Here is a 21,539-nt window from a genome sequence, read left to right as displayed (position 1 = left end):
GAGCTTCAAGTTCAGATACTCGTCTAGCTGATGTTATTGCTATGAGGAATAATACTTTGAAGGAAAGTATTCGTAACGTAGACATTTTCAATGGTTCAAATGGCGGTTTTGAAGAGCTGCCAAGACCTTGTGAAGATTCCAAGTTGGAAAACAATGATGAACAGGTGCTGACAATAGTGAAGCCCCTCTTAGAAATTGTTTCATATAGGGATGAGCTCCCAGTGATGCATAAGAAGACTTAGACAGGACTGTTGACAACGCAGAGGCTTGTCATCTCAAAGTATTGGGTCTCAACCCCTTCTGCAAACCAGCATTTAAAAAGGATAACACCTCTGTAATTCCCGAGGTCCTAGGTGTAACATGATTCCTCTTACACCATTTCAAAAAGGCCGCCCAGGTATACTGGTAGCTTCTTATTGTGGACTGTCTTCTAGCTGCCAATATTGTGGTGACCACTTCCGTTGGTAATCCAGCCCTCAGCAGTTTGCCCCGCTCAATTTCCATGCGGTTAAGCTCAACCATTGAAGATCAGGGTGGCGAAGTGGTCCTTGTAGCAGCAAATCTGGTCAAAGAGGCAGACGCCATGGGGGCTCGACAGATAGGTTGACTAGCTCTGAGAACCATGGCCTCCTTGGCCAATCTGGTGCTAGTAGAACAACATTGGCCCTCTCCATCCTTACCTTTTTCACTACCCGAGATAGCAATGGAAAGGGAGGGAAAAGATAGTGTTGCCTTTGGCCAAGGAGAATGTAGGGCATCTACACCCTCTGCTCTGAGAGATGGATAGCGAGTGTAATACCTCGTCAGTTGATGATTTACATCTGAAGCAAAAAGGTCCACATCCATCCTTCCGAACCTGGTGCGTATCTGCTTGAACAGATCTTTGTGTAACTGCCACTCTCCCGGCAATATCTGCTGTCTGCTTAACCAGTCCACTTGTACATTCTCTACTCCCTTTATATATTCCACTGTCAATGAATGGAGCGTGTGCTCTGCCCAGGAAATTAGTAGAGATGCCTCCTGATGAAGAACCAGCGACTTCGTCCCTCCTTGACGATTTATGAACGCTTTCACACAGTTGTTGTCTGTTCTCAGCAGCACATGTTTGAGATGGAATAAAGGCACAAAATGTTGCAGCGCCAACCGTGCTGCCCGAAGTTCTAGAAAGTTGATGCTTTGGTTTGATTCGTGAGGGAACCAAGATCCCTGCAGAATTTGACCTCTGCAGTGAGCTCCCCACCCCTGGAGACTCACATCTGATGTGACAGTCTCCCATGGTGGGTCCTTTAAGGAAAGTCCTCTGCGTAGATTGCAATCCTGTGTCCACCAACGAAGAGCGGTTTTCAATCGTAACATCAGAGAAAGCTGGAGATGCATGGAATGCGCTATCTGCCACTGGTATGGTAACAGTGTCCATTGCAGAGGACGAACATGAAATCTGGCCCATGGGGTAACTTGGATAGAGGAAACAAGCATGCCTAAAACCTGTGCTAAGACCATTAGACTGCAGACTTCGCTAACAGTGGTTGAACAGCCAACTTTATCTTTTGAACCCTGTCTTCCGAAAGAGAAATCGTCTCCAGTTCCGTATCTATCATTGCCCCCAAATGCTGTAAAAGTTGTTGAGGGAACAAATGACTCTTGGGTATGTTGACTAAGAATCCGTGATTGTGGAGAACTGCTAGTATGGTGTGAATGTCCTAATAAGCTGACTGTGCTGTGTGTGAACGAATCAGAATGTCGTCTAAATATGGGTAAAGATTCAACCCATGTTGACGGAGATGCGCGACAAGGGTCACCATAATTTTTGTGAAGACCCTCAGTGCTGACGCCAAGCCAAACGGCATTGCCCTGTACTGATACTGGTGATTGTTGTAAACGAAGCGGAGGAACTTGCGGTGCTGCGGATGGATTGGCACATGTAAATATGCTTCGGTTAGATCTATGGAAGTGAGGAAGTCGCGAGGCTGAATAGCTTCTTTTATGGACACCAATGTTTCCATGCAAAATTTCCGGTATCTGACAAATCCGTTCAAAAATTTTAGATCGAGTACGGCTCTCCAATTGTTTCCTTTTTTGGGCACAAGAAAGAGAATAGAATAAACCCCTTGAAATTTCTGGTGCTGCGGAACCGGTTCTATGGCTGCTATCTGCAACAGATGTTGTATTGCCTGTTGTAGCAGCCTGCGCTTCTCGGGATGTGCTGAAACAGGGGACGGGAGAAATCTGTTTGGAGGCGTAGCCTGAAACTCTATCAGATCCCATACTGTAGAGCATTCTGTACCCAGCGGTCTGATGTTGTCATCTGCCAAATGTGAGCAAATTTCAGCAGGCGGCCCCCGACCGGTATCTGCAATAAGTCAGAATTGTCTTTGTTGCCGTCCACCTCTGTGGGTAGCTGAGAATGTATTTCGCGCTGCTGATTGTTGTTGGTTGCGCAACTGGACTCTTGGACGACTCCAAACTTGTCTGTTAACACGGAAATCGAACCCCCTTACTCCAAACCTAGAGGGATGAAAGGACTGGTATGGCTGAAAGCGGCGAAAAGGACGCCTGTCATCTCGTCTTTTACTTGTTACTGGCATTGCCTTCTTCTTGTCTCTTGTTTCAACTAGTACTTCACTGAGCACACTGTCACCAAATAATTTCTTGCCTGCATATGGTTCTGTCACCAACACCATGCGAGAAGAAACATCCGTCTCCCAATGACGAAGCCACAGAATACGCCTAGCTACGACTTCAGCAGCCATGGCTCTAGCTGCGAATTGAGTAGCATCCATTGTTGCATCTGCAATGAAAGCCTGTGTCCTTGATACCTTCAAAATTGTTTTCCTAACTCTGTCTTGGTCTTGATCTGGATTTTCCAAAACTTCATCTAACCACAATAATGCAGCTCTTGAAAACACAGATGCTGCTATAGATGCACGTACCGACAATGCTGACGCTTCATGGACCTTTTTAAGTGCCATATCTAACTTTCGTTCTGTAAGATCTTTCAATTGAGCATCCCCTTCTCTTAAAAGGAAGTTTCTAGAAACTAAGGCAGAAATTGGAGAATCAATGTCCGGAGTTTTCAGTTGCTCCATAAACTCTGGCTCCAATAAGTATAGTTTCTTAGCATACGTCATTGACTTGTTAGACTGAACTGGTGAGTCCCATTCAGATTTCACTATTCGTCTGAGCAGTGATGGTACCTTAATGACCTTATCGGTAGACTTTGTTTCCGGAAGGACAGATGTTCCTCTGGAGGTAGAAGGTGCCTGGTCTGTAACATCATTCAAATCTAAAGCCACCATAGCCTTGCATAGCAGAGGCATATAGTAAGTGCTATGAAACAACCTATTGGAGTGGTGCTCTTCTGGTTGCGAAGTATCACTCCATTCATCTGATTCGTCTTCGAAATCAAGCACTGAATCACCATGCATAAACTGTTGCCTAGCAAACCTTGATCTGTCTGGTCTGTCAGCTAATAAGCCCTGTGCTCTACCTCTGGCCACATCATGTGGATCTGGTAATCTATTTGCAAATTCAGTGTGGAGCTCAGGTTGCTCAACTTCAGGGAAACCTGCCTGATTCATCTGATCACTGCACTGTCGTATATGGTGTTGCCAGTGACTTTGTCCTGGTGTATGACTGCGCTGTTGTGCCTGTACAGGATTCACTTGAAAAGACTGGCGAAACGCAGCTAGTTCTGCTGATATATCACCCATGAGAGCCTTTCTAATATAATTTAATTTTGCATCTCCTAAATGAAAAGACTTCACCGGCTGAAGTTCCTGATCTGAACATGAGGTGGCAAGAGAGGGCATGTGTGTGGAGGTAAATTGATGTTGATTATGATTAGTTCTCTCACGCAAAACTCTGTGCTGCTGATTATGACTGTGCCCATTAGGCGCAATATCACTTGCAGGCTCTAACGCCCCAGTGCCCTTAAGGAATCTCAGGGTGATGAGTCATAAAACCAGTAAATTCCTCATCATTGTCATCAGAATCCGAGCAAAAAAGGACTGAAGGATCTGGAATTCCCTCCTGCTGTGAGGGAAATTCAGCATTAACTGTACTCAACTGCTGTGAGTGCTGTCCTAGATACAGCACCCTTCTGCTCCCTCAGCAGCAACCCTTCCTGATTGCTCAGCTGTATGGCTAACTGTATGTTTTGTTTTAGACATATGCTTGCGTCCTGATTGCTCTGCTACCGCAGTGCTGACAGGCTGTTCTGCACCTTTAACTGCTTCCATACTTTTACGTCCTGATTGCAGTACTACCGCACCAGCTACAGGGAATGCAGTATCGTTAAATGCGTTTAAAGTTTTCCACCCTGATTGCTCTGATACCTCATCGCTTACAGGGGAAACAGGTGCAGGTTGATTAATGGCCATTCTCTGTGTTACCGCAACAGTGATTGGGCCGCGCGGTGCCTGTGAGGCTGTTTGCTTAAAATGGCGACCGTCTTCGAGAGCACTGCAGCGGCTCGTCTTTTTAACTGTTGGTTTATGCAAGCGACCTGTAGGTGCTACCGCACCAAGCACTGCAACCGTTCATTTAGAAAGCCTTGAAGAGACACTTTTTTGCTCCTTAGGCATTTCACTGCTAGCAGGAAGGACCAATTTATAAAGAAAATAAAACTACTGTGCCAATCATTAAACGAAGGAAAATCACCCCGGAATTCATTAAGAGAGAGAGAAATATCAGTAACGGAAAAAATCCACAAAGAAAGTTATTACTGAGGGAAACCTCCCCGGAAATTCATTAAATGAGGGAAATATTAACGGAACGTATAGAGGGAAAATCACAGAGATATTCATTAGTGAGGAAAATCTACCCGGGAAACCATTAAGTGAGGGAGAAAATCACTAAGGGAATGCATTAATCAGAAAAATCACAGAGAAATTCATTTTGAGGAGAAAACATTGTACTAATTAATCTTAGGACGAACACCTATATACAACACTGAGTTAAGTGAACACTGACTGCTAATAAATAACATAAATAGAGAAGAAGATAAAGATATAACTTGGCCAGACTGAAGAGCAAGGCGAAAATCAGTACTGCTCAAGCGAGGCAGGAAAACGAACTAGCACTCCGTGGGAGGGGCCGCATTATCAGTCATTTTGAAGTGTTAACTCTTTCCTGCCTCAAGCACTAGCAAGGAACACAATACCCACTTCGGGGTGTCCTGGTGCCCACTGGAGAAGGGGTCGTACTCCCTCTGAAAGAGCAGGTTCGTAGTCTGGGGGTACTCCTGAACTCATCTTTGTAACAGCTGACCTCAGTGGCTTAGCAGTGCCTTTTACCAACTTTGGCTGGTAAGTCAGCTGCAGCCATTTCTGGACCGGGATAGCCTGACCATTGTTGTCCACACACTGTTAACTTCTAGGCTGGATTACTGTAATGCGCTCTATGTGGGGCTGCCCTTGAGGTTGGTCCAGAAGTTGCAGCTAGTGCAAAATGCAGCGACAAGACTGCTCACTGGGGCAGGGTATCACCAACATGTTACCCCGCTGCTGAAAGAATTGCACTGGCTGCCCATTTGCTACTGGGCCAAATTCAAGATTCTAGTCTTGGTGTACAAAGCCCTATACAGCTTGGGACCAGGATACCTGAAAGACCGTCTTACCCCTTATATACCCAGTCAATCACTGCGCTCTGCAAGTGAGGGCCTTCTGCAGATACCATCTCACCAGGAGGTCTGTTCCGCACAACATAGGAAATGGACCTTTAATGTTGCAGCACCTACCCTGTGGAATTCCCTCCCTTTAAATATTAGACAGGCGCCATATCTGGTATCTTTCTGGCACCTATTGAAGACTTTCCTCTTTCAACAAGCCTTTTAAGTTGAGGCCTATCCCAGTCTGCATCTGTGCTGGAACTGTGTTTTAATATTTTCTTAAACCTTTTTTTTTTAAATGTTTTTAATCTTACAATATTTCTGACAGCTTTTTTTAAGTAACTTTTTGAAGATGCTTTGTTTTAATGTGTTTGAAAGTTTGTTTTTATGATGTTTTAATGTTTTAGTACTTTTCTTTGCCGCCCTGGGCTCCTGCTGGGAGAAAGGGCCGGATATAAATCAAATAATAATAATAATAATAATAATAATAATAATAATAATAATAATAATAATAATAATAATAATAATAATGTTGTAAAGAAATATAAGAGGACAACAAAAAGGGTAGAACAAGAGCCCTATTACAAAAGATTAGCAAAATGAAAGGGAAATTTAAACCAAGAGTAGGCATGTTGAATAATCCACAGGGAAACACACTGACTGACCGAGATGAAATAAAAGGAAGATGGAAGCAATACACTGAAGAGCCCTATAAAAGAGATGCAAGGATGACAGATTCATTCATGAAGGAACCATATGATGAAGAACCAGAAATGGACCATTGGTCTCACCTGAAGGGTGATTTTCACAGGAGGACTGCCATCAAGTGGGTAACATAGCTCCACCTATCGTCCAAAGGCAAAAATGTTCTGAAGTCAAGACTAGGGGCATCAGGCCCCTCCCACTCTCCAGTTCATTCGCCTCGAGTCCAAAGAGAGATATCTAAAAATGCAGGAAAAAAGGCCAACAGGCCTACCAGCAAGGACATAACACAATAGCAATATTCATAATAATGAGACTCTAACATAGCGATATAACAGTATTAGCAGTCTTGACTTCACTAGTAAATCTAAACATAGCGTAACAGAAATGTATAAAAAACCGGAGAAAAATATCTAGGTATCCTCCAACTGGGAGGGTCGTGATGGCAGTCCTCCTGTGAAAATCACCCTTCAGGTGAGACCAATGGTCCATTTTCCACAGGAGGCCTGCCATCAAGCGGGATGTACCAAAGCAGCCCAAAACGGGGAGGGGCCACCCACGTCCTAATCATCAAGTACCTGTTGTAACACCCGCCTGCCAAAAGAGGCATCGGCAGAGGTATAACTATCTATTTTGTAATGCCTTATAAACGAATGTGGGGAAGACCAAACAGCAGCTCTGCAAATATCAGCAATAGGAGCGTTGGTAGTAAAAGCAGCCGAAGTGGCAGCTGATCTAGTGGAATGAGCAGTTATTCTAGATGGAACAGGAAGCTTAAGGGACTCATAAGCTAAGGTAATACATGCGCGCAACCAGCATGATATGGTGGAATTAGCTACTTTATTCCCCATAGAACGTGGATGAAAGGATACAAACAAAGACTCAGTTCGTTGTATATCCTGGGTCTGAGACAAATAGGTCTTGAGAGCCCTCCAAACATCCAACGAATGCCAAGCCTTCTCTAGAGGATGGGTAGGATTCGGACAAAAGGAAGGAAGAACAATGTCCTGGTTGCAATGGAAAACTGAATTGACCTTGGGACGGAAGGAAGGATCAGTCTTCAGTACAACAGAGTCCTTGTGAAAAACACAGAGATGGCAGGCAGAAGACAATGCGCCCAGTTCCGAAACTCGTCTCACAGAGGTGATCACGATCAGGAACAGGAACTTGAATGACAATAGACGTAAAGGCACAGTCCTAAGGGGTTCGAACGGAGGGCGTCGTAAAGCCTGCAGGACCTTTGACAAACTCCATGAAGGAAAGCGATGGGATACAGCCAGTGAACGTAGAGCGGCTCCCCTCAGAAAACGTTTGATGAAAGGGTGCGAGGCAATAGGAGCACCAGTGGAGGACACTGAGAGAATGGACAACAGAGTGGACGCATGTCGACGTAAGGTGTTGGGTCTAAGCCCCAGCAGGAGGCCCCTATGAAGGAATTGCAGCACCTTTTGTATTGTGGCCTGAGAAGGATCGAGATTCTGGGACTGACACCACCTGGAGAATGCCACCCAAGTATGTTGATATATACGAGTGGTAGATGGTCGTCTAGAGCCCAATATAATGTCAATAACAGCTTCAGACAGGCCAGCAGACCTTAAATGTCCCCGTTCAAAAGCCACGCTGTTAGGTTGAGCCAATTGGGGTCCGGATGCCATATTAGACCCTGGGATAAGAGGTCTGGCCTGACTGGGAGCGTCCAAGGGTCCATCACTGACATGGCAAGGAGATCCGAGAACCACGGTCGACGGGGCCAATATGGTGCTATCAGAACCAGCTTGGCCCTCTTGCGTCACGCCTTCCTCAATGTTCTGGCTAAAAGTGGTATTGGAGGAAAGGCGTACAATAAGCCGTCCGGCCACGGCAGCGACAGAGCATCCACCGCTTCCGCTGTCGTGTCCAGGTATCGTGCGAAGTACCTGGGTAGCTGGCAATTGCGACTGGAGGCAAACAGATTGACTAAGGAAACACCGAGTCGACGCTGGAGAAGATGGAAAATGGTCGGATGAAGTTTCAATTCTCCCGTAAAGACCTGTTGTCTGCTGAGCCAGTCTGCTGTCACATTCCAAATTCCTCTGAGATGTTCTGCTTTCAAGGATGTTGTTCTGCACAGTCGAATATGAGGTAGGCTAGGTTCTGCAGAGAACGGGACCTGGTTCCCCCTTGTCTGTTTAAATGAGATTTCACACACGTGTTGTCCGTTCGAATGAGAACATGGTCCAAGGGGAACAGAGACTGAAAATGGAGCAGAGCTAAGTGGACAGCCTTTAGTTCCAGCCAATTGGTGGTTTGAGTTTGCTCTGCTTCGGTCCAAACCCCCTGAGTGAACTGGGAGTTGCAGTGGGCTCCCCAGCCGAGGAGACTGGCATCCGTGGTAATAACAGTCCTGCGGGGTTCTCTGAATGTACTGCCCTGGCTGAGATGTTGGACCATCGTCCACCAGCGGAATGAAAGGCGCAGTACGGGGTTCAAGGGAATTGTGCGATGACTGGACCTGGCAGTGTCCTGCTGAAACAGTAACAAAGCCCACTGAAGTCGGCAAGTATGAGCTCGAGCCCATGGCACAATATGGATGGTGGACACCAACATTCCGAGAGCCTTTGCTAGTAGCATTACGTCTGCGGTTGGGCGATGCATCAGACACTGTGCGATGTCTATGATGGCAGTTCTGCGGTCTGGAGACAGGAACACCATTGCCTGCAGGATATCTAACATTGCCCCTAGATGTTGGAGGCGTTGGGTTGGTTGGAGATGACTCTCGTCGAAATTGATGAGCCAGCCGTAGGTCTGCAAGACGTGCAGCCAATGGTCCCCAACAGAATCAGTCTGCCCCCGACCGGTATCGCATCAGTACTGTTTGCGCTGGCGAGACCCTCCACGATATGAGGACGTTGAGACACCTCTGCGTCCCCAGTACTGTCCTCTGCCTGGGAAACATCTGTTCCAGAATCCCCTGGAGTAACGGAGATCATTAGGTCTGAAATCGCGGCCTCGTCCCCCAGGCCGCGCTCCTCGAAAGGGCTGGAGCGTGCGGGATGGGGTGAAACGTCTGAAGGGCCTGCGATCAACATTCCTGACAGTGGCCAAGACAGGCTTCCGAGCATCCTTGGGGTCCACTAGTACTGCCTTTAGGGCTTCCTCGCCAAAGAGTAATGAGCCCGAAAAAGGTGCCCTTGACAGGTTAACCCTGGCCGTAGAGTCCGCTTCCCAGTGACGAAGCCAGAGAGTCTGCCGAGCAACTACCTGAGCTGCTATGGCTCTTGCTCCCAGCTGAGTTGCGTCCAAGGTGGCATCAGCCACAAACGCCGCCGTCTTGCATAATTTCACCAGCGACCTTCTCAGAGAGACAGGATCTGGAGTGGGATCATCTAGGAGGTCATCCAACCACATCATAGCTGCCCTGGAAAAGATGGAAGCAGATGCAGAAGCCCGCATGGTGAACGCAGGAGCCTCATGGTTTTTGCGTAATGCAAAGTCCAGCCTCCGCTCAGTGGCGTCCTTTAAATGTGAGTCCCCTTCCCTTGGCAAAAGGGATCTAGAGACTAGGTCAGCTTAGCAATAGGATCTGTTCCGCTGGTTTGGGGGATTTCAGGATCCTGGCCCCTTTAATAGCAGGAGTGGCAGCTGCAGGTTGTGTAGATTGTACACCAAGGGTGTTCAATACTCAGCGAGCAAGGGGATGATAATCGGAGGCATCAAACAGACTATAAGATGTATCCTCCTCTTGTTCCGACTGATCACTCCAGTTGTCACCTTCGGCTTGCATAGCATATGGTGGATCCTCCCCACAAGAGACGTCATCGACAAACCTGCCTCTGGCAATGTCAAAAGGGTTTGGAGAACATGATGGATCTGCCTCATTGCGTACATAGTGGCGCATATCATCGGGTTGTCTGCAAACACTCCGCTGAGGCATAGCAGTGACCTGTGACTGTGACTGCATTTGAGAGAAGAACGACAGCATGTCTTGTAGTTGCAATATGAACTCATGAGACAGCTGCAGCCCCGGTGTAGGAGATGGTTGCGCTTGTGGAGGCAAAGATATGGGCGGTTCAGCAGGCTGAGAAGATGAATGAGCCCTAGGTGGTAATATGGGAGGAGGATAGTTGGCTGCTGGCTGGTCAGGAAACCCTGCAAAGTCCTCCTCGGAGGATGCGGCCGGAGAATTAAACAGATTTGTTAATGGTTCCTGGCCCGCCTCCTCAGAAACCGGGACAGAGACGTAGCGTGCCCGCTTGGTTGTGGTGTGGCTGGATATATGCTTGGTTTTGGCAACCGCTTTGGAATGCTTGTGCTTGGTTGCCTTAGATTGTTTAGGCTTGGTTGCCTGAGCTGTCACTGGCTGTTCCACCATCATATATTTTCGAGGGGTTCAGTACACGGCCACGGATGGGGCAGAATGCACAGGCTGAGATGGCGAAATACACGGCCATGGATGGGGCAGAATGTACAGTTTCAATAGTGTTGGTACACGGCCACGGATGGGGCAGAATGTACAGTGTCAACAGCCTTGGTACACGGCCACGGATGGGGCAGAATGTACAGTTCAAACAGCGTTGGTACACGGCCACGGATGGGGCAGAATGTACGGTTCAAACAGCCTTGGTACACGGCCATGGATGGGGCAGAATGTACAGTTCCAAGCAGCCTTAGTACACAGCCACGTATGGGGCAGAATGTACAGTTCCAAGCAGCCTCAATAACCAGCCTCAGTCACCAGTTTGAGTGTACGATCAAACAAGAATGATGATGAACCTGTGCAGGATTATAGATTGTAATACCCTGCAGCACACACACAGTAATAGACTAAAAATCTGCACACACAGTGACTGACAGTAACAGAGTAACTGACTAAAAGGCCTTGGAAGTGCTAAACAGAAACGGCGGGAAAAAGGGAACGAACAAAATGGCGCCCGCTAAAAGAGCGGGGAAAAATGGCCAATCAGAAAGCTTCAAACGAAGAAGAAGCAATGGCAGTCACTGAAGAACACCAGTGACCTCAAACAGGGCCAAGCGTGGATGCTGCCGAAGCAGAGCAGTCTCACACGCTCCCTACAGCTACAGGGCTGAGGAACGCAATCACGGAATTAAGAGCCAGGCAGGGAAATACTTCCGAGGAGGCAGAAGGTCTGCGTGATCCCTACAGCCACAGGGACACAGACGCAGCTAGAGGGGGGGGCGAAAGCCCAAGGACCACCTAACACTGTGAAATTAAAAGGAGCCGCAGCCGCAGGCTCCAGAAGGCAGTCACGGCTGGATTTAAATTGCCGTGGCATGAGCTGGGAGGGAGGGGAAGGCAGAGCAGCTCAACTGAAGGAAGAGCTGACAGAGAGACAAAGGAGCCACAGCCGCAGGCTCCTGGTGGGAAACTAAGGGAGCCGCTGCGAAAATAGATGGCAAGGTTTTAAAAAAGGAAAAAACAGTGGCGCAGAGCAGGAAGCTGCAGCTGCAGCTCCTGAACTACAAGCTGCGTCGCCGCCTGAGGAAGAGAACCGGCGGCGCGGTCTCCCAGAAAACTAAGGAGCAGCGGCAAGCGCCGTCCAGCTAGGGACCGGGGGAACAAGGAAAACGACCCACCCCCCCAAAAAACCCCAGCCAAATGAAGACGAATACAGAGAAAAACCAAGCAGTCCCACCCACTCTAAAGTAAATAACAGAGGGAAGGAAACGAGAAGGAAATACAAACACCAAATTCCACACTCTGTCACAAGCAATCACACAAAACTTATCCTAGAAGCTACGCTATCGATTATTTTCCAACTTGCGAGGACGAAAGGCAAGAATGAACTGGAGAGTGGGAGGGGCCTGATGCCCCTAGTCTTGACTTCAGAACATTCTTGCCTTTGGACAATAGGTGGAGCTATGTTACCCGCTTGATGGCAGGCCTCCTAGTCTTGACTTCAGAACATTCTTGCCTTTGGACAATAGGTGGAGCTATGTTACCCGCTTGATGGCAGGCCTCCTGTGGAAAATTTTAGAATGCGAGATGAAAGCTGCTCTTAAAATACTTGGAAGAAACAAAGCACCAGGAACAGATGGCATACCAAGAGAGTTGCTACAAACTACTGAGACTAAATCTGTCCAAATTTTGACAAAAAATTGTCAAGAAATATGGAAAACTAAACAATGGCCCATAGACTGGAAGCGTTCAATATGCATCCCAATTCCAAAGAATGGTGATCCCAGGGTATGCAGTAATTATCGAACTATTGCCTTAATATCCCATGCAATTAAAGTAATGCACAAGATTCTACAGCAAAGGCTCTTACCATATATGGAGCAAGAAATGCCAGACATCCAAGCTGGATTTAGAAAGGGAAGAAGCACCAGAGATCATATAGCAAACATACATTGGATAATGGAAAGGACCAAGGAATTTCAGAAGAAAATCACCCTGTGCGTTAAAGATTACACCAAAGCCTTCCGTAGATCATGAAAAATGAGAAATGGGGGTGCCACAGCATCTGATTGATGGGCAACCTATACTCTGGACAAGAGGCTACTGTAAAGACAGACTATGGAGAAACTGATTAGTTTCCCATCAGAAAGGGTGTGCGACAGGGGTGTATTTTATCACCCTATTTGTTTAATCTATACGCAGAACATATCATACAGAAAGCGGGATTGGACCAAGATGAAGGAGGTGTGAAAATTGAAGGGAGAAATATCAGTAAGTTAAGATATGCAGATGATACCATACTACTGGCAGAAACCAATAATGATTTGAAACGAATGCTGATGAAAGTTAAAGAGGAAAGCATGAAAGCAGGACTACAGCTGAATGTCAAGAAGACTAAAGTAATGACAACAGAAGATTTATGTAACTTTAAAGTTGACAATGAGGACACTGAACTTCTCAAGGATTATGAATACCTTGGCACAGTCATTAACCAAAATGGAGACAATAGTCACAAATTAGAAGAAGGCTAGAACTGGGGAGGGCAGCTATGAGAGAACTAGAAAAGGTCCTCAAATACAAAGATGTATCACTGTACACTAAAGTCAGGATCATTCAGACCATGGTATTCCTGATCTCTATGTATGAATGTGAAAGTTGGACAGTAAAAAAAGCGGGTAAGAGAAAAATCAACTCATTTGAAATGTGGCATTGGAGGAGAGATTTGTATATACCATGGACAGCGAAAATGTACCATTGGTCTCACCTGAAAGGTGATTTTCATAGGAGTGGGCCATCACTGCGGGTAATAGTTCCACCTATCGTGCAAAGGCAAGAATGTTTTTGAAGTCAAGACTAGGGGCGTCAGGCCCCTCCCACTCTGCAGTTCATTCGTAGCGAGTCTAAAAAGAGATATCTAAAAATACAAGAACAAGGCCAACAGGCCCGCCAGGAAAATAACATAATAGTCACATGCATAACAACATGACTCTAACATAACAACATAACAGAACTAAAAGTCTTGACTTCACTCTTACATTTAAATATAATAGCGAAACAATAACATGTAACCCATTTATAAAATCTCTAGTCATCCTCCAACTGGGAGGGTCGTGATGGCCCACTCCTATGAAAATCACCTTTCAGGTGAGACCAATGGTACATTTTCCATAGGAGGTGGGCCATTACTGCGGGATGTACCACAGCAGCCCATACAGGGAGGGACCACCCACGTGTTAATCCTCATTAAGAACCTGTTGCAACACTCGTCTGCCGAAAGATGCGTCAGCAGAGGCATAACGATCAATTTTATAATGCCTTATAAACGAGTGTGGGGTAGACCAGACTGCAGCCCTACAAATATCGGCAACAGGAGCATTAGTGGCAAAAGCAGCCGAAGTGGCAGCTGACCTGGTAGAATGAGCCGTTATACTAGCTGGAACTGACAGCTTCAGGGACTCATATGCTAAAGTAATGCATGCCCTTAACCAACGGGATAAGGTAGAATTGGATACTTTATGCCCCATAGACCTTGGATGAAAGGATACAAACAGAGACTCCGTTCGTCGAATCTCTCAGGTAGGTCTTGAGAGCCCTCCGGACATCTAACGAATGCCAAGCCTTCTCGAGAGGATGGGTAGCATTCGGGCAAAAGTAAGGCAAAACAATGTCCTGGTTGCAATGAAAAACTGAATCGACCTTGGGACGGAAGGATCAGTCTTCAGCACAACAGAGTCCTTATGGAAGACACAGAGGTGCCGAGCAGAAGACAATGCGCCCAACTCCGAAATGCGTCTGGCAGATGTGATTGCGATCAGAAACAAGACCTTGAAGGACAGCATACGTAGGGGCACAGTCCTGATGTGTTCAAATGGAGCGCGTTGCAAAGCCTGCAGCACTTTCAGCAAACTCCATGAGGGGAACCGATGGACAACAGCCGGAGAGCATAGGGCGACTCCCCTCAAAAAACGTTTGATGAACGGATGTGAGGAAATATGATCTACAGGAGAGGACACTGAGAGGATGGATGACAGAGTGGACGCATGTCGACGTAGAGTGTTGGGTCGAAGTCCCATCATAAAGCCGCTATGGAGAAATTGCAGCACCTGATGCACAGTGGCCTGGGATGGATCATGGTGGTGGGACTGACACCACTTGGAGAAAGCAACCCAAGTATGTTGATAAATACGAGTGGTAGATGGTCTTCTCGAGGCCAAAATAATATCAATCACAGCGTCAGACAGTCCAGCTGACCTCAAATGTCCCCGTTCAAACGCCACACTGTTAGATTGAGCCAAGTAGGGTCCTGGTGCAGTACTGGACCCTGGGATAGAAGGTCTGGCCTGACTGGAAGTGTCCAAGGATCCATCATTGACATTGCCAGAAGATCTGAGAACCACGGTCGGCGTGGCCAAAATGGTGCTATCAGAACCAGCTGTGCCCTCTCGGTTCGCGCCTTCCTCAAGGTTTTGGCTAACAATGGTATGGGAGGAAAGGCGTACAAAAGACCTTCTGGCCACGGTATGGACTGAGCATCCACTGCTTCTGCTGTTGAGTCCAGGTATCGGACAAAGTACCTGGGAAGCTGGCAATTGCGACTGCAAGCAAACAGGTCGACTGAGAGGACGCCGGACCGACACTGGAGATGATGGAAAATGGCTGGATGAAGTTTCCATTCTCCCGGAAAGACCTGTTGTCTGCTGAGCCAGTCTGCTGTCACATTCCAAATCCCTCTGAGATGTTCTGCTTTCAGGGATTGTAGATGTTGTTCTGCCCAGACAAAGATGAGGGAGGCTAAGTCCTGCAGAGGACGAGACCTGGTGCCCCCCTGTCTGTTCAAATGTGATTTTACACACGTGTTGTCTGTTCGAATGAGAACATGGTCCAAAGGGAACAGAGACTGAAAATGAAGTAGAGCTAAGTGTACAGCCTTTAGCTCCAGCCAGTTGATGCTTCGAGTTTGCTCTGCGGTGGACCAAACCCCCTGAACGTACTGGGAGTTGCAGTGGGCTCCCCAGCCGATGAGGCTGGCATCTGTGGTTACAACAGTTCTGCGGGGTTCTCTGAACGACGTGCCCTTGGAGAGGTGTTGAACCTTGGTCCACCAGCGGAAGGAGAGGCGCAATGCGGGGCTCAAACGAACTTTGTGATGGTTGGAGCTGGCAATGTCCTGTTGAAATGGCAACAGAGTCCATTGAAGGTGCCGAGTGTGGGCTCGAGCCCAGGGCACAATGTGGATTGTAGAGATGAACATCCCGAGCGCTCTGGCGAGAAGCATGACGTCTGCGGATGTTTGTTGCATCAGGGACCTTGCGATGCTTGTGATGGCAGTGATGCAATCTGGAGCCAAGAAGGCCATTGCCTGCAGGGTGTCCAACATTGCCCCTAGATGTAGTAGGCGTTGGGTTGGTTGGAGATGGCTTTTGTCGAAGTTGACAAGCCAGCCGTAGGCCTGCAAAACATTGAGGGTGATTGTTAAATGATGATGAGCCAGCTCCTCAGACTTGGCCCGTATTAGCAGATCATCCAGATATGGGTAGATATGAACCCCTTGGGTCCGGAGATAAGCCACTAGGATGAGTAGCACTTTGGTAAACACTCTTGGAGCAGAGGAGAGGCCGAATGGCATCGCTCTATATTGAAAGTGCTGGTGGCCAAAAGCAAACCGAAGAAACTTTCTGTGGGCTATGCAAATGGGCACATGGAGATACGCTTCCTGAAGGTCGATAGAAGCCAGGAAGTCTCCTTCATGCAGACTCTCCGTAATGGAGTGGAGTGATTCCATTTTGAACCTGCGATATGTTACAAAACGGTTGACAAACTTGAGGTCCAATACCGCCCTCCATGATAAATCTCGTTTTGGTACAGCAAATAGGAGGGAGTACACCCCTTCCGACCTCTCAGTTGTGGGGACTGGCTCTATTGCCGCTATGTCCAAGAGGTGTTGTATAGCTCTCTGCATGATTCTGTGCCTGGCTCGTGCCCTTGGGCAAGGGGACGGATGGAATCTGTCTCATGGGATTGCCCAAAACTCTATGGCATAGCCATGACTGAAAAGCTCCCTGATCCAGGAGACCGTAGTGAGGCGCAGCCAACGGTCTCCAAAATGAAGTAATCTGCCACCTATGGGCAGTGTGTTAATACTGCTTGCGTTGGCGAGGACCTCCCCTATATGAGGACGATGAGTTGCCCCTGCGCCCTTGATACTGACCTCTGCCCTGGAAGCGTCGGTTCCAGGAGCCCCTGAATGAAGTGGGGTCATAAGATCTGAAGTCGTGGCCTCGTCCTCCTGGCCACGTTCCTCGAAAGGGCTGGTTAGTACGGAAGAAAGGAAATCGCCTGAAAGGCCTGTGGTCGATATTCTTGACAGTGGCCAGAACCGGTTTGTGGGCGTCTTTGGGATCAACCAGCACTGCCTTTAGAGCTTCCTCGCCGAAGAGTAAAGATCCGGAGTAAGGAGCCCTGGACAGATTCATTCTGGCCGCTGAATCAGCCTGCCAGTGGCGAAGCCAGAGGGTCCGTCGCGCGACTATCTGAGCTGTCATGGCTCATGCCCCCAATTGAGTAGCATCCAAGGTGGCATCGGCCACAAAAGCTGTTGTCTTACACAACTTTATCAGTGACCTTCTGAGGGCGACAGAATCAGGGTTAGTGTCCTCTAGAAGATCATCCAGCCACATCATAGCTGCTCTGGAGAAAATGGAGGCTGAAGCGGAGGCACGCATGGAGAGGGCAGTGGCCTCGTGATTTTTGCGGAGGGCGAAGTCTATTCGACGCTCAGTAGTGTCCTTTAGTTGGGATTCCCCTTCCCTGGGCAAAAGAGATCGTGAAACGAGGCGAGCAATTGGTTCGTCTATGCCAGGGACGTCTAACTTGGTGGCAAAGTCCGGAGCTAGGGCGTAAAGCCTGTCAGCCAGGTTCTTGAAGCGGCGAGATTGGAATGGGTGAGCCCATTCTTCAGAGGCCAATTTGGCAATTGGGTCCGGCACCGGGATGTAGTGTTCAATAGGTGCAGGGGATTTGAGAACCTTGGCCCCTTTGATGGCTGGGGTGGAAGAAGTTGAAGGCGCAGTCTGGAGACCAAGGGTATTAACTACCCTGCGTGCCAGGGGCTGATAGTCTGGGGCATTAAACAAACGATACGATGTATCCTCCTCATGATCTGAATAGTCGCTCGTCATCTCCTTCAACGTGGTCAGTGAAGGTTGACTCCTCCGCATACGAGGCTTCGTCAATACATCTGCCTCTGGCTACATCAAAGGGATTTGGTGAGCAGGAAGGATGAGCTTCATGACACGCACGTTGGTCCATGTTGAGTTGAGGTATGGCAGGAACTTGTGGTAGTGACTGCATTTGGGTGAAAAATGCCAGCATGGCTTGAAGTTGGGAGAGGAAATCAGGGGACAGCTGCAGCCCGGTTGTGGCAGATGTTTGTGCCTGAGTAGGTATTGGAGCAGATGTTTGGGACGGTAAAACGGAGGGAGGCTGGTTATGTGAAAGCTGAGTGGGAAAGCCAGCAAAATCCTCCTCGTCAGAGGAAGCAGCAGGGGAATGAAATATATCGCTTATGTGTGCCTGAGTTGCTGTGGTGGTGGCGGTGGTTGGCACAGAGTCATAGCGTGGACGCTTTGGTTTGCTATGGCTGGAAAGATGTTTTTTTTTAGCCAGTGCTTTAACATGCTTAGACTTAGTCGCCTTAGAATATTGTGGCTTGGCTGTTTGTGACATGTCTGGCTGATCTGGTATCATACTGGCTGATTGCGACATGTCTGGGTGTTCCGCCATCTTATATTAACTTGGGTGCAGTACACGGCCACAGAGGGGGCAGGATGTAAAGACCCGAACTGGCACAGTGTACGACCACAGAGGGGGTAGAATACACTGGCAGATGGCTCAGTGCACGGCCACAGAGGGGGCAGGATGCACTGTGGTATCAGCGTTAGTATAATATAGACTGTATTTTAGGCTTGGTACACGGCCACAGAGGGGGCAGGATGTACAAAATATAGTTCAGATTAGTGCTGTAGGCTGGATTTCAGGCGTGGTACACGGCCACAGAGGGGGCAGGATGTACTGAATATAATTCAGATTTAGTACAAGTCAGTCACTGATATTAAAGCTCCAGCCTTGCTGATACTGAATATAATTCAAATTTAGTACAAGTCAGCCACTGATATTAAAGCTCCAGCCCTGATAATACTGAATATAATTCAAATTTAGTACAAGTCAGCCACTGATATTAAAGCTCCAGCCTTGATGGTACTGAATATAATTCAAATTTAGTACAAGTCAGCCACTGTAAATTTGTGTGTAAGGAAGCCCTGTAAGTCTGTCTACAACACACATACAACACACATACAGATAACTTGCAGGGAAGGTATCCGTTGGTTAATAAAGGGGTAACAAAAAAGGCGGGAAATTTGAATTCAACAAAAATGGCGCCCGGAAAAAAGAGCGGGAAAAATGATCCAAAAATGGCGGAGGGGGAAGAAGCAATGGCAGCCGACTGGTAACGAACTGGGGGAAGGGCTGCCCAGCACAGTCTCGCAGGGGGAGGCGCGGGGTCGATAGTCGCACTTGCGGCTCTAAAAAAACCCAAAAGGAGACTGCCAAGAGAAGCCTGTGTCGGGAAAGGCAGCAGGAGGGAAGCCGCTGTCGCCGCCGAGTAAAGAGCTCTCCGCGGCGAGAATTAAAGTCACGGAGAGAGAGGGAGAAAGAAAGGGCAGGAAGCCGCAGCCGCAAGCCCCCGCCTGGGAGAGAACCGCAGCCGCGGTCTCTCCAAGAGCTCCTCAGAGCGCTGCTTGAGACAGCCCAGCACAGGAAAAAATAGAGCCGCGAGCTCCCGATGGATGCAACAGAGCCAGGGGGAAAGCTCAAAAGCGGACAAAAACGAAGAGAACCGCAGACAAATACACGAAACTTAGCTAAAAGCTACTTGCTACGCTATAGATCCAATCTTGTTCGTACGAGGCAAGAATGAACTGGAGAGCAGGAGGGGCCTGACGCCCCTAGTCTTGACTTCAAAGACATTCTTGCCTTCGCACGATAGGTGGAACTATTACCCGCAGTGATGGCCCACCTCCTATGGAAAAAGACAAATATTTGGGTGTTAGAACAAATTAAACCAGAGCTATCACTAGAAACTGAAATAATGAAATTAAGGTTATCATACTTTGGACACATAATGAGAAGACATGATTCAGTAGAAAAGACAATAATGCTGGGAAAAACAGATGGGAATAGAAAAAGAGGAAGGCCAAACAAGAGACAGATTGATTCTGTAAAGGAAGCCACAGACCTGAACTAACAAAATCTGAACAGGGTGTTTCATGACAGATGCTACCGGAGGTCGCTGATTCATAGGATCGCTATAAGTCGTAATCGACTTGAAGGCACATAACAACAACATGAATAATGGAAACATCAACTATTTATTATGACTTCTATGTATTAGATAGCTATAGCTTATGGACAACAGAACTGCATGAGCAATATTCCTAAATATTAGCCCAAACCTTAAAAGCACTTCCAGTATTCACATATAAAACAAGCTTTATTCAGGATAAGATGCCGCAATTAAGTAAGCCAGAGATTTATCACACAAAGATTTTCTCCTATAAGAAAAGCTTTGCAAAATTTAAATGTTCAAGGTTTTTTAGCACATGTCTGTGTTTCGATAGTAATAACCCTAGTTTTTGAACTGCATATCTTACCAAGTAATTCATACAATGAGTTGAGAATAGATTTCCAAGTTTCTCCAGCCTCCTTCCCAGCTACATCAGCAAAATGAGCTGCACTGCTGTATACATGTAAGCGATCAATACATTCAAGCACCAAGTTGATCATACCCTACAAGAAAAAAGTGCTTATCTCAAATAATAGCAACTATTTGTTGTAAAAGACAACAGAATCTATTTCTAATATCAGGAAACAATAGCCTTCTATATAGCTAATACTCAGTAAAACAGACTGACCTCTGTAGATATAAACAATAATCACAAAGTGAAGGGGGGGAGAAATTTGGACATATGTGCATCTTTGTGCACCCAGACACCACCCTCAGACACCTACAGAAAAGGTAGGACTGAGATATGGCACATTAAGATAAAATTCTTATTTATAACTTTAAAATCTATTTAAAACCTACATGGAACAAGGGCTAGAAGAAATGTTAGTGGACAACTGAGAAAACTCTCATATCTGGACAGTCATCATAGGGTAGGAGTAAATAATTGGGAGGTGCAAGAGCCTTTATGGGTGCCAATGGGTGTCTCAGGGCACCATGATGCCAGAGCTGGTGGTTCCATGTCCGTGGGCCAGTGGAATCTTTTCCAGGTTTTAGCCTGAACTTTCAAGGAGCTGTCCAAGGTGCTTCAGTACCTTGGAAAGCTTCTTGACAGCTTGGACTAAAACCTGGTGGAAATTCCACCGTCCCACTGACATGGAGTCACCAGCTGCTACAGCTGGGGACCCCAGCTTTATTCCTTTTCTGAAGAGCTTCTATTCCTGCATTCACTCTGCAGTTATACCCTGCCGTCCTAATTTTTCAGGTTTGATACAACTGTCATTACCTGCATCACTGCATCTTTGGAAATGGTGCATCTCATAGGCAGCTCATGCATTAGCCAGATTTTGCTGGGGAGAAAGCTTTCTACCACTGAAGCATGGTTTGGACATAACACTAAAACAAAGGTGGCTAACTGTGGCACAGCAGAGGTTTTTGGACTCCAACTCCATAAGCTCCAGCACCATCACTAATGGTTGTGGATGATCGGACTTTTAGTCCAGCAACATATGAAATGACACAGGTTAGCTGCCTCTGCACTAAAACGTACT

General features: G+C 47.2%; 1 protein-coding gene across 1 annotated transcript in view; it reads right to left on the bottom strand.

Moving 5' to 3' along the window:
- The window catches only part of RYR2 (ryanodine receptor 2), a 725,812-nt gene that overhangs the window by 469,048 nt on the left and 235,225 nt on the right, over positions 1-21,539 (bottom strand). Inside the window, exon 15 of the mRNA XM_061624580.1 lies at positions 20,417-20,552. Within this exon, the coding sequence (XP_061480564.1) occupies positions 20,417-20,552 (136 nt within the window). The remainder of the gene's footprint in view (positions 1-20,416; positions 20,553-21,539) is intronic.

The sequence above is a fragment of the Rhineura floridana genome, chromosome 4, assembly GCF_030035675.1.
Source record: "Rhineura floridana isolate rRhiFlo1 chromosome 4, rRhiFlo1.hap2, whole genome shotgun sequence".
In the NCBI taxonomy this organism is placed as follows: domain Eukaryota; kingdom Metazoa; phylum Chordata; class Lepidosauria; order Squamata; family Rhineuridae; genus Rhineura; species Rhineura floridana.
The sequence above is the reverse complement of the archived record's forward strand: the minus strand, read 5'-3'. Positions and strand labels throughout refer to the sequence as shown.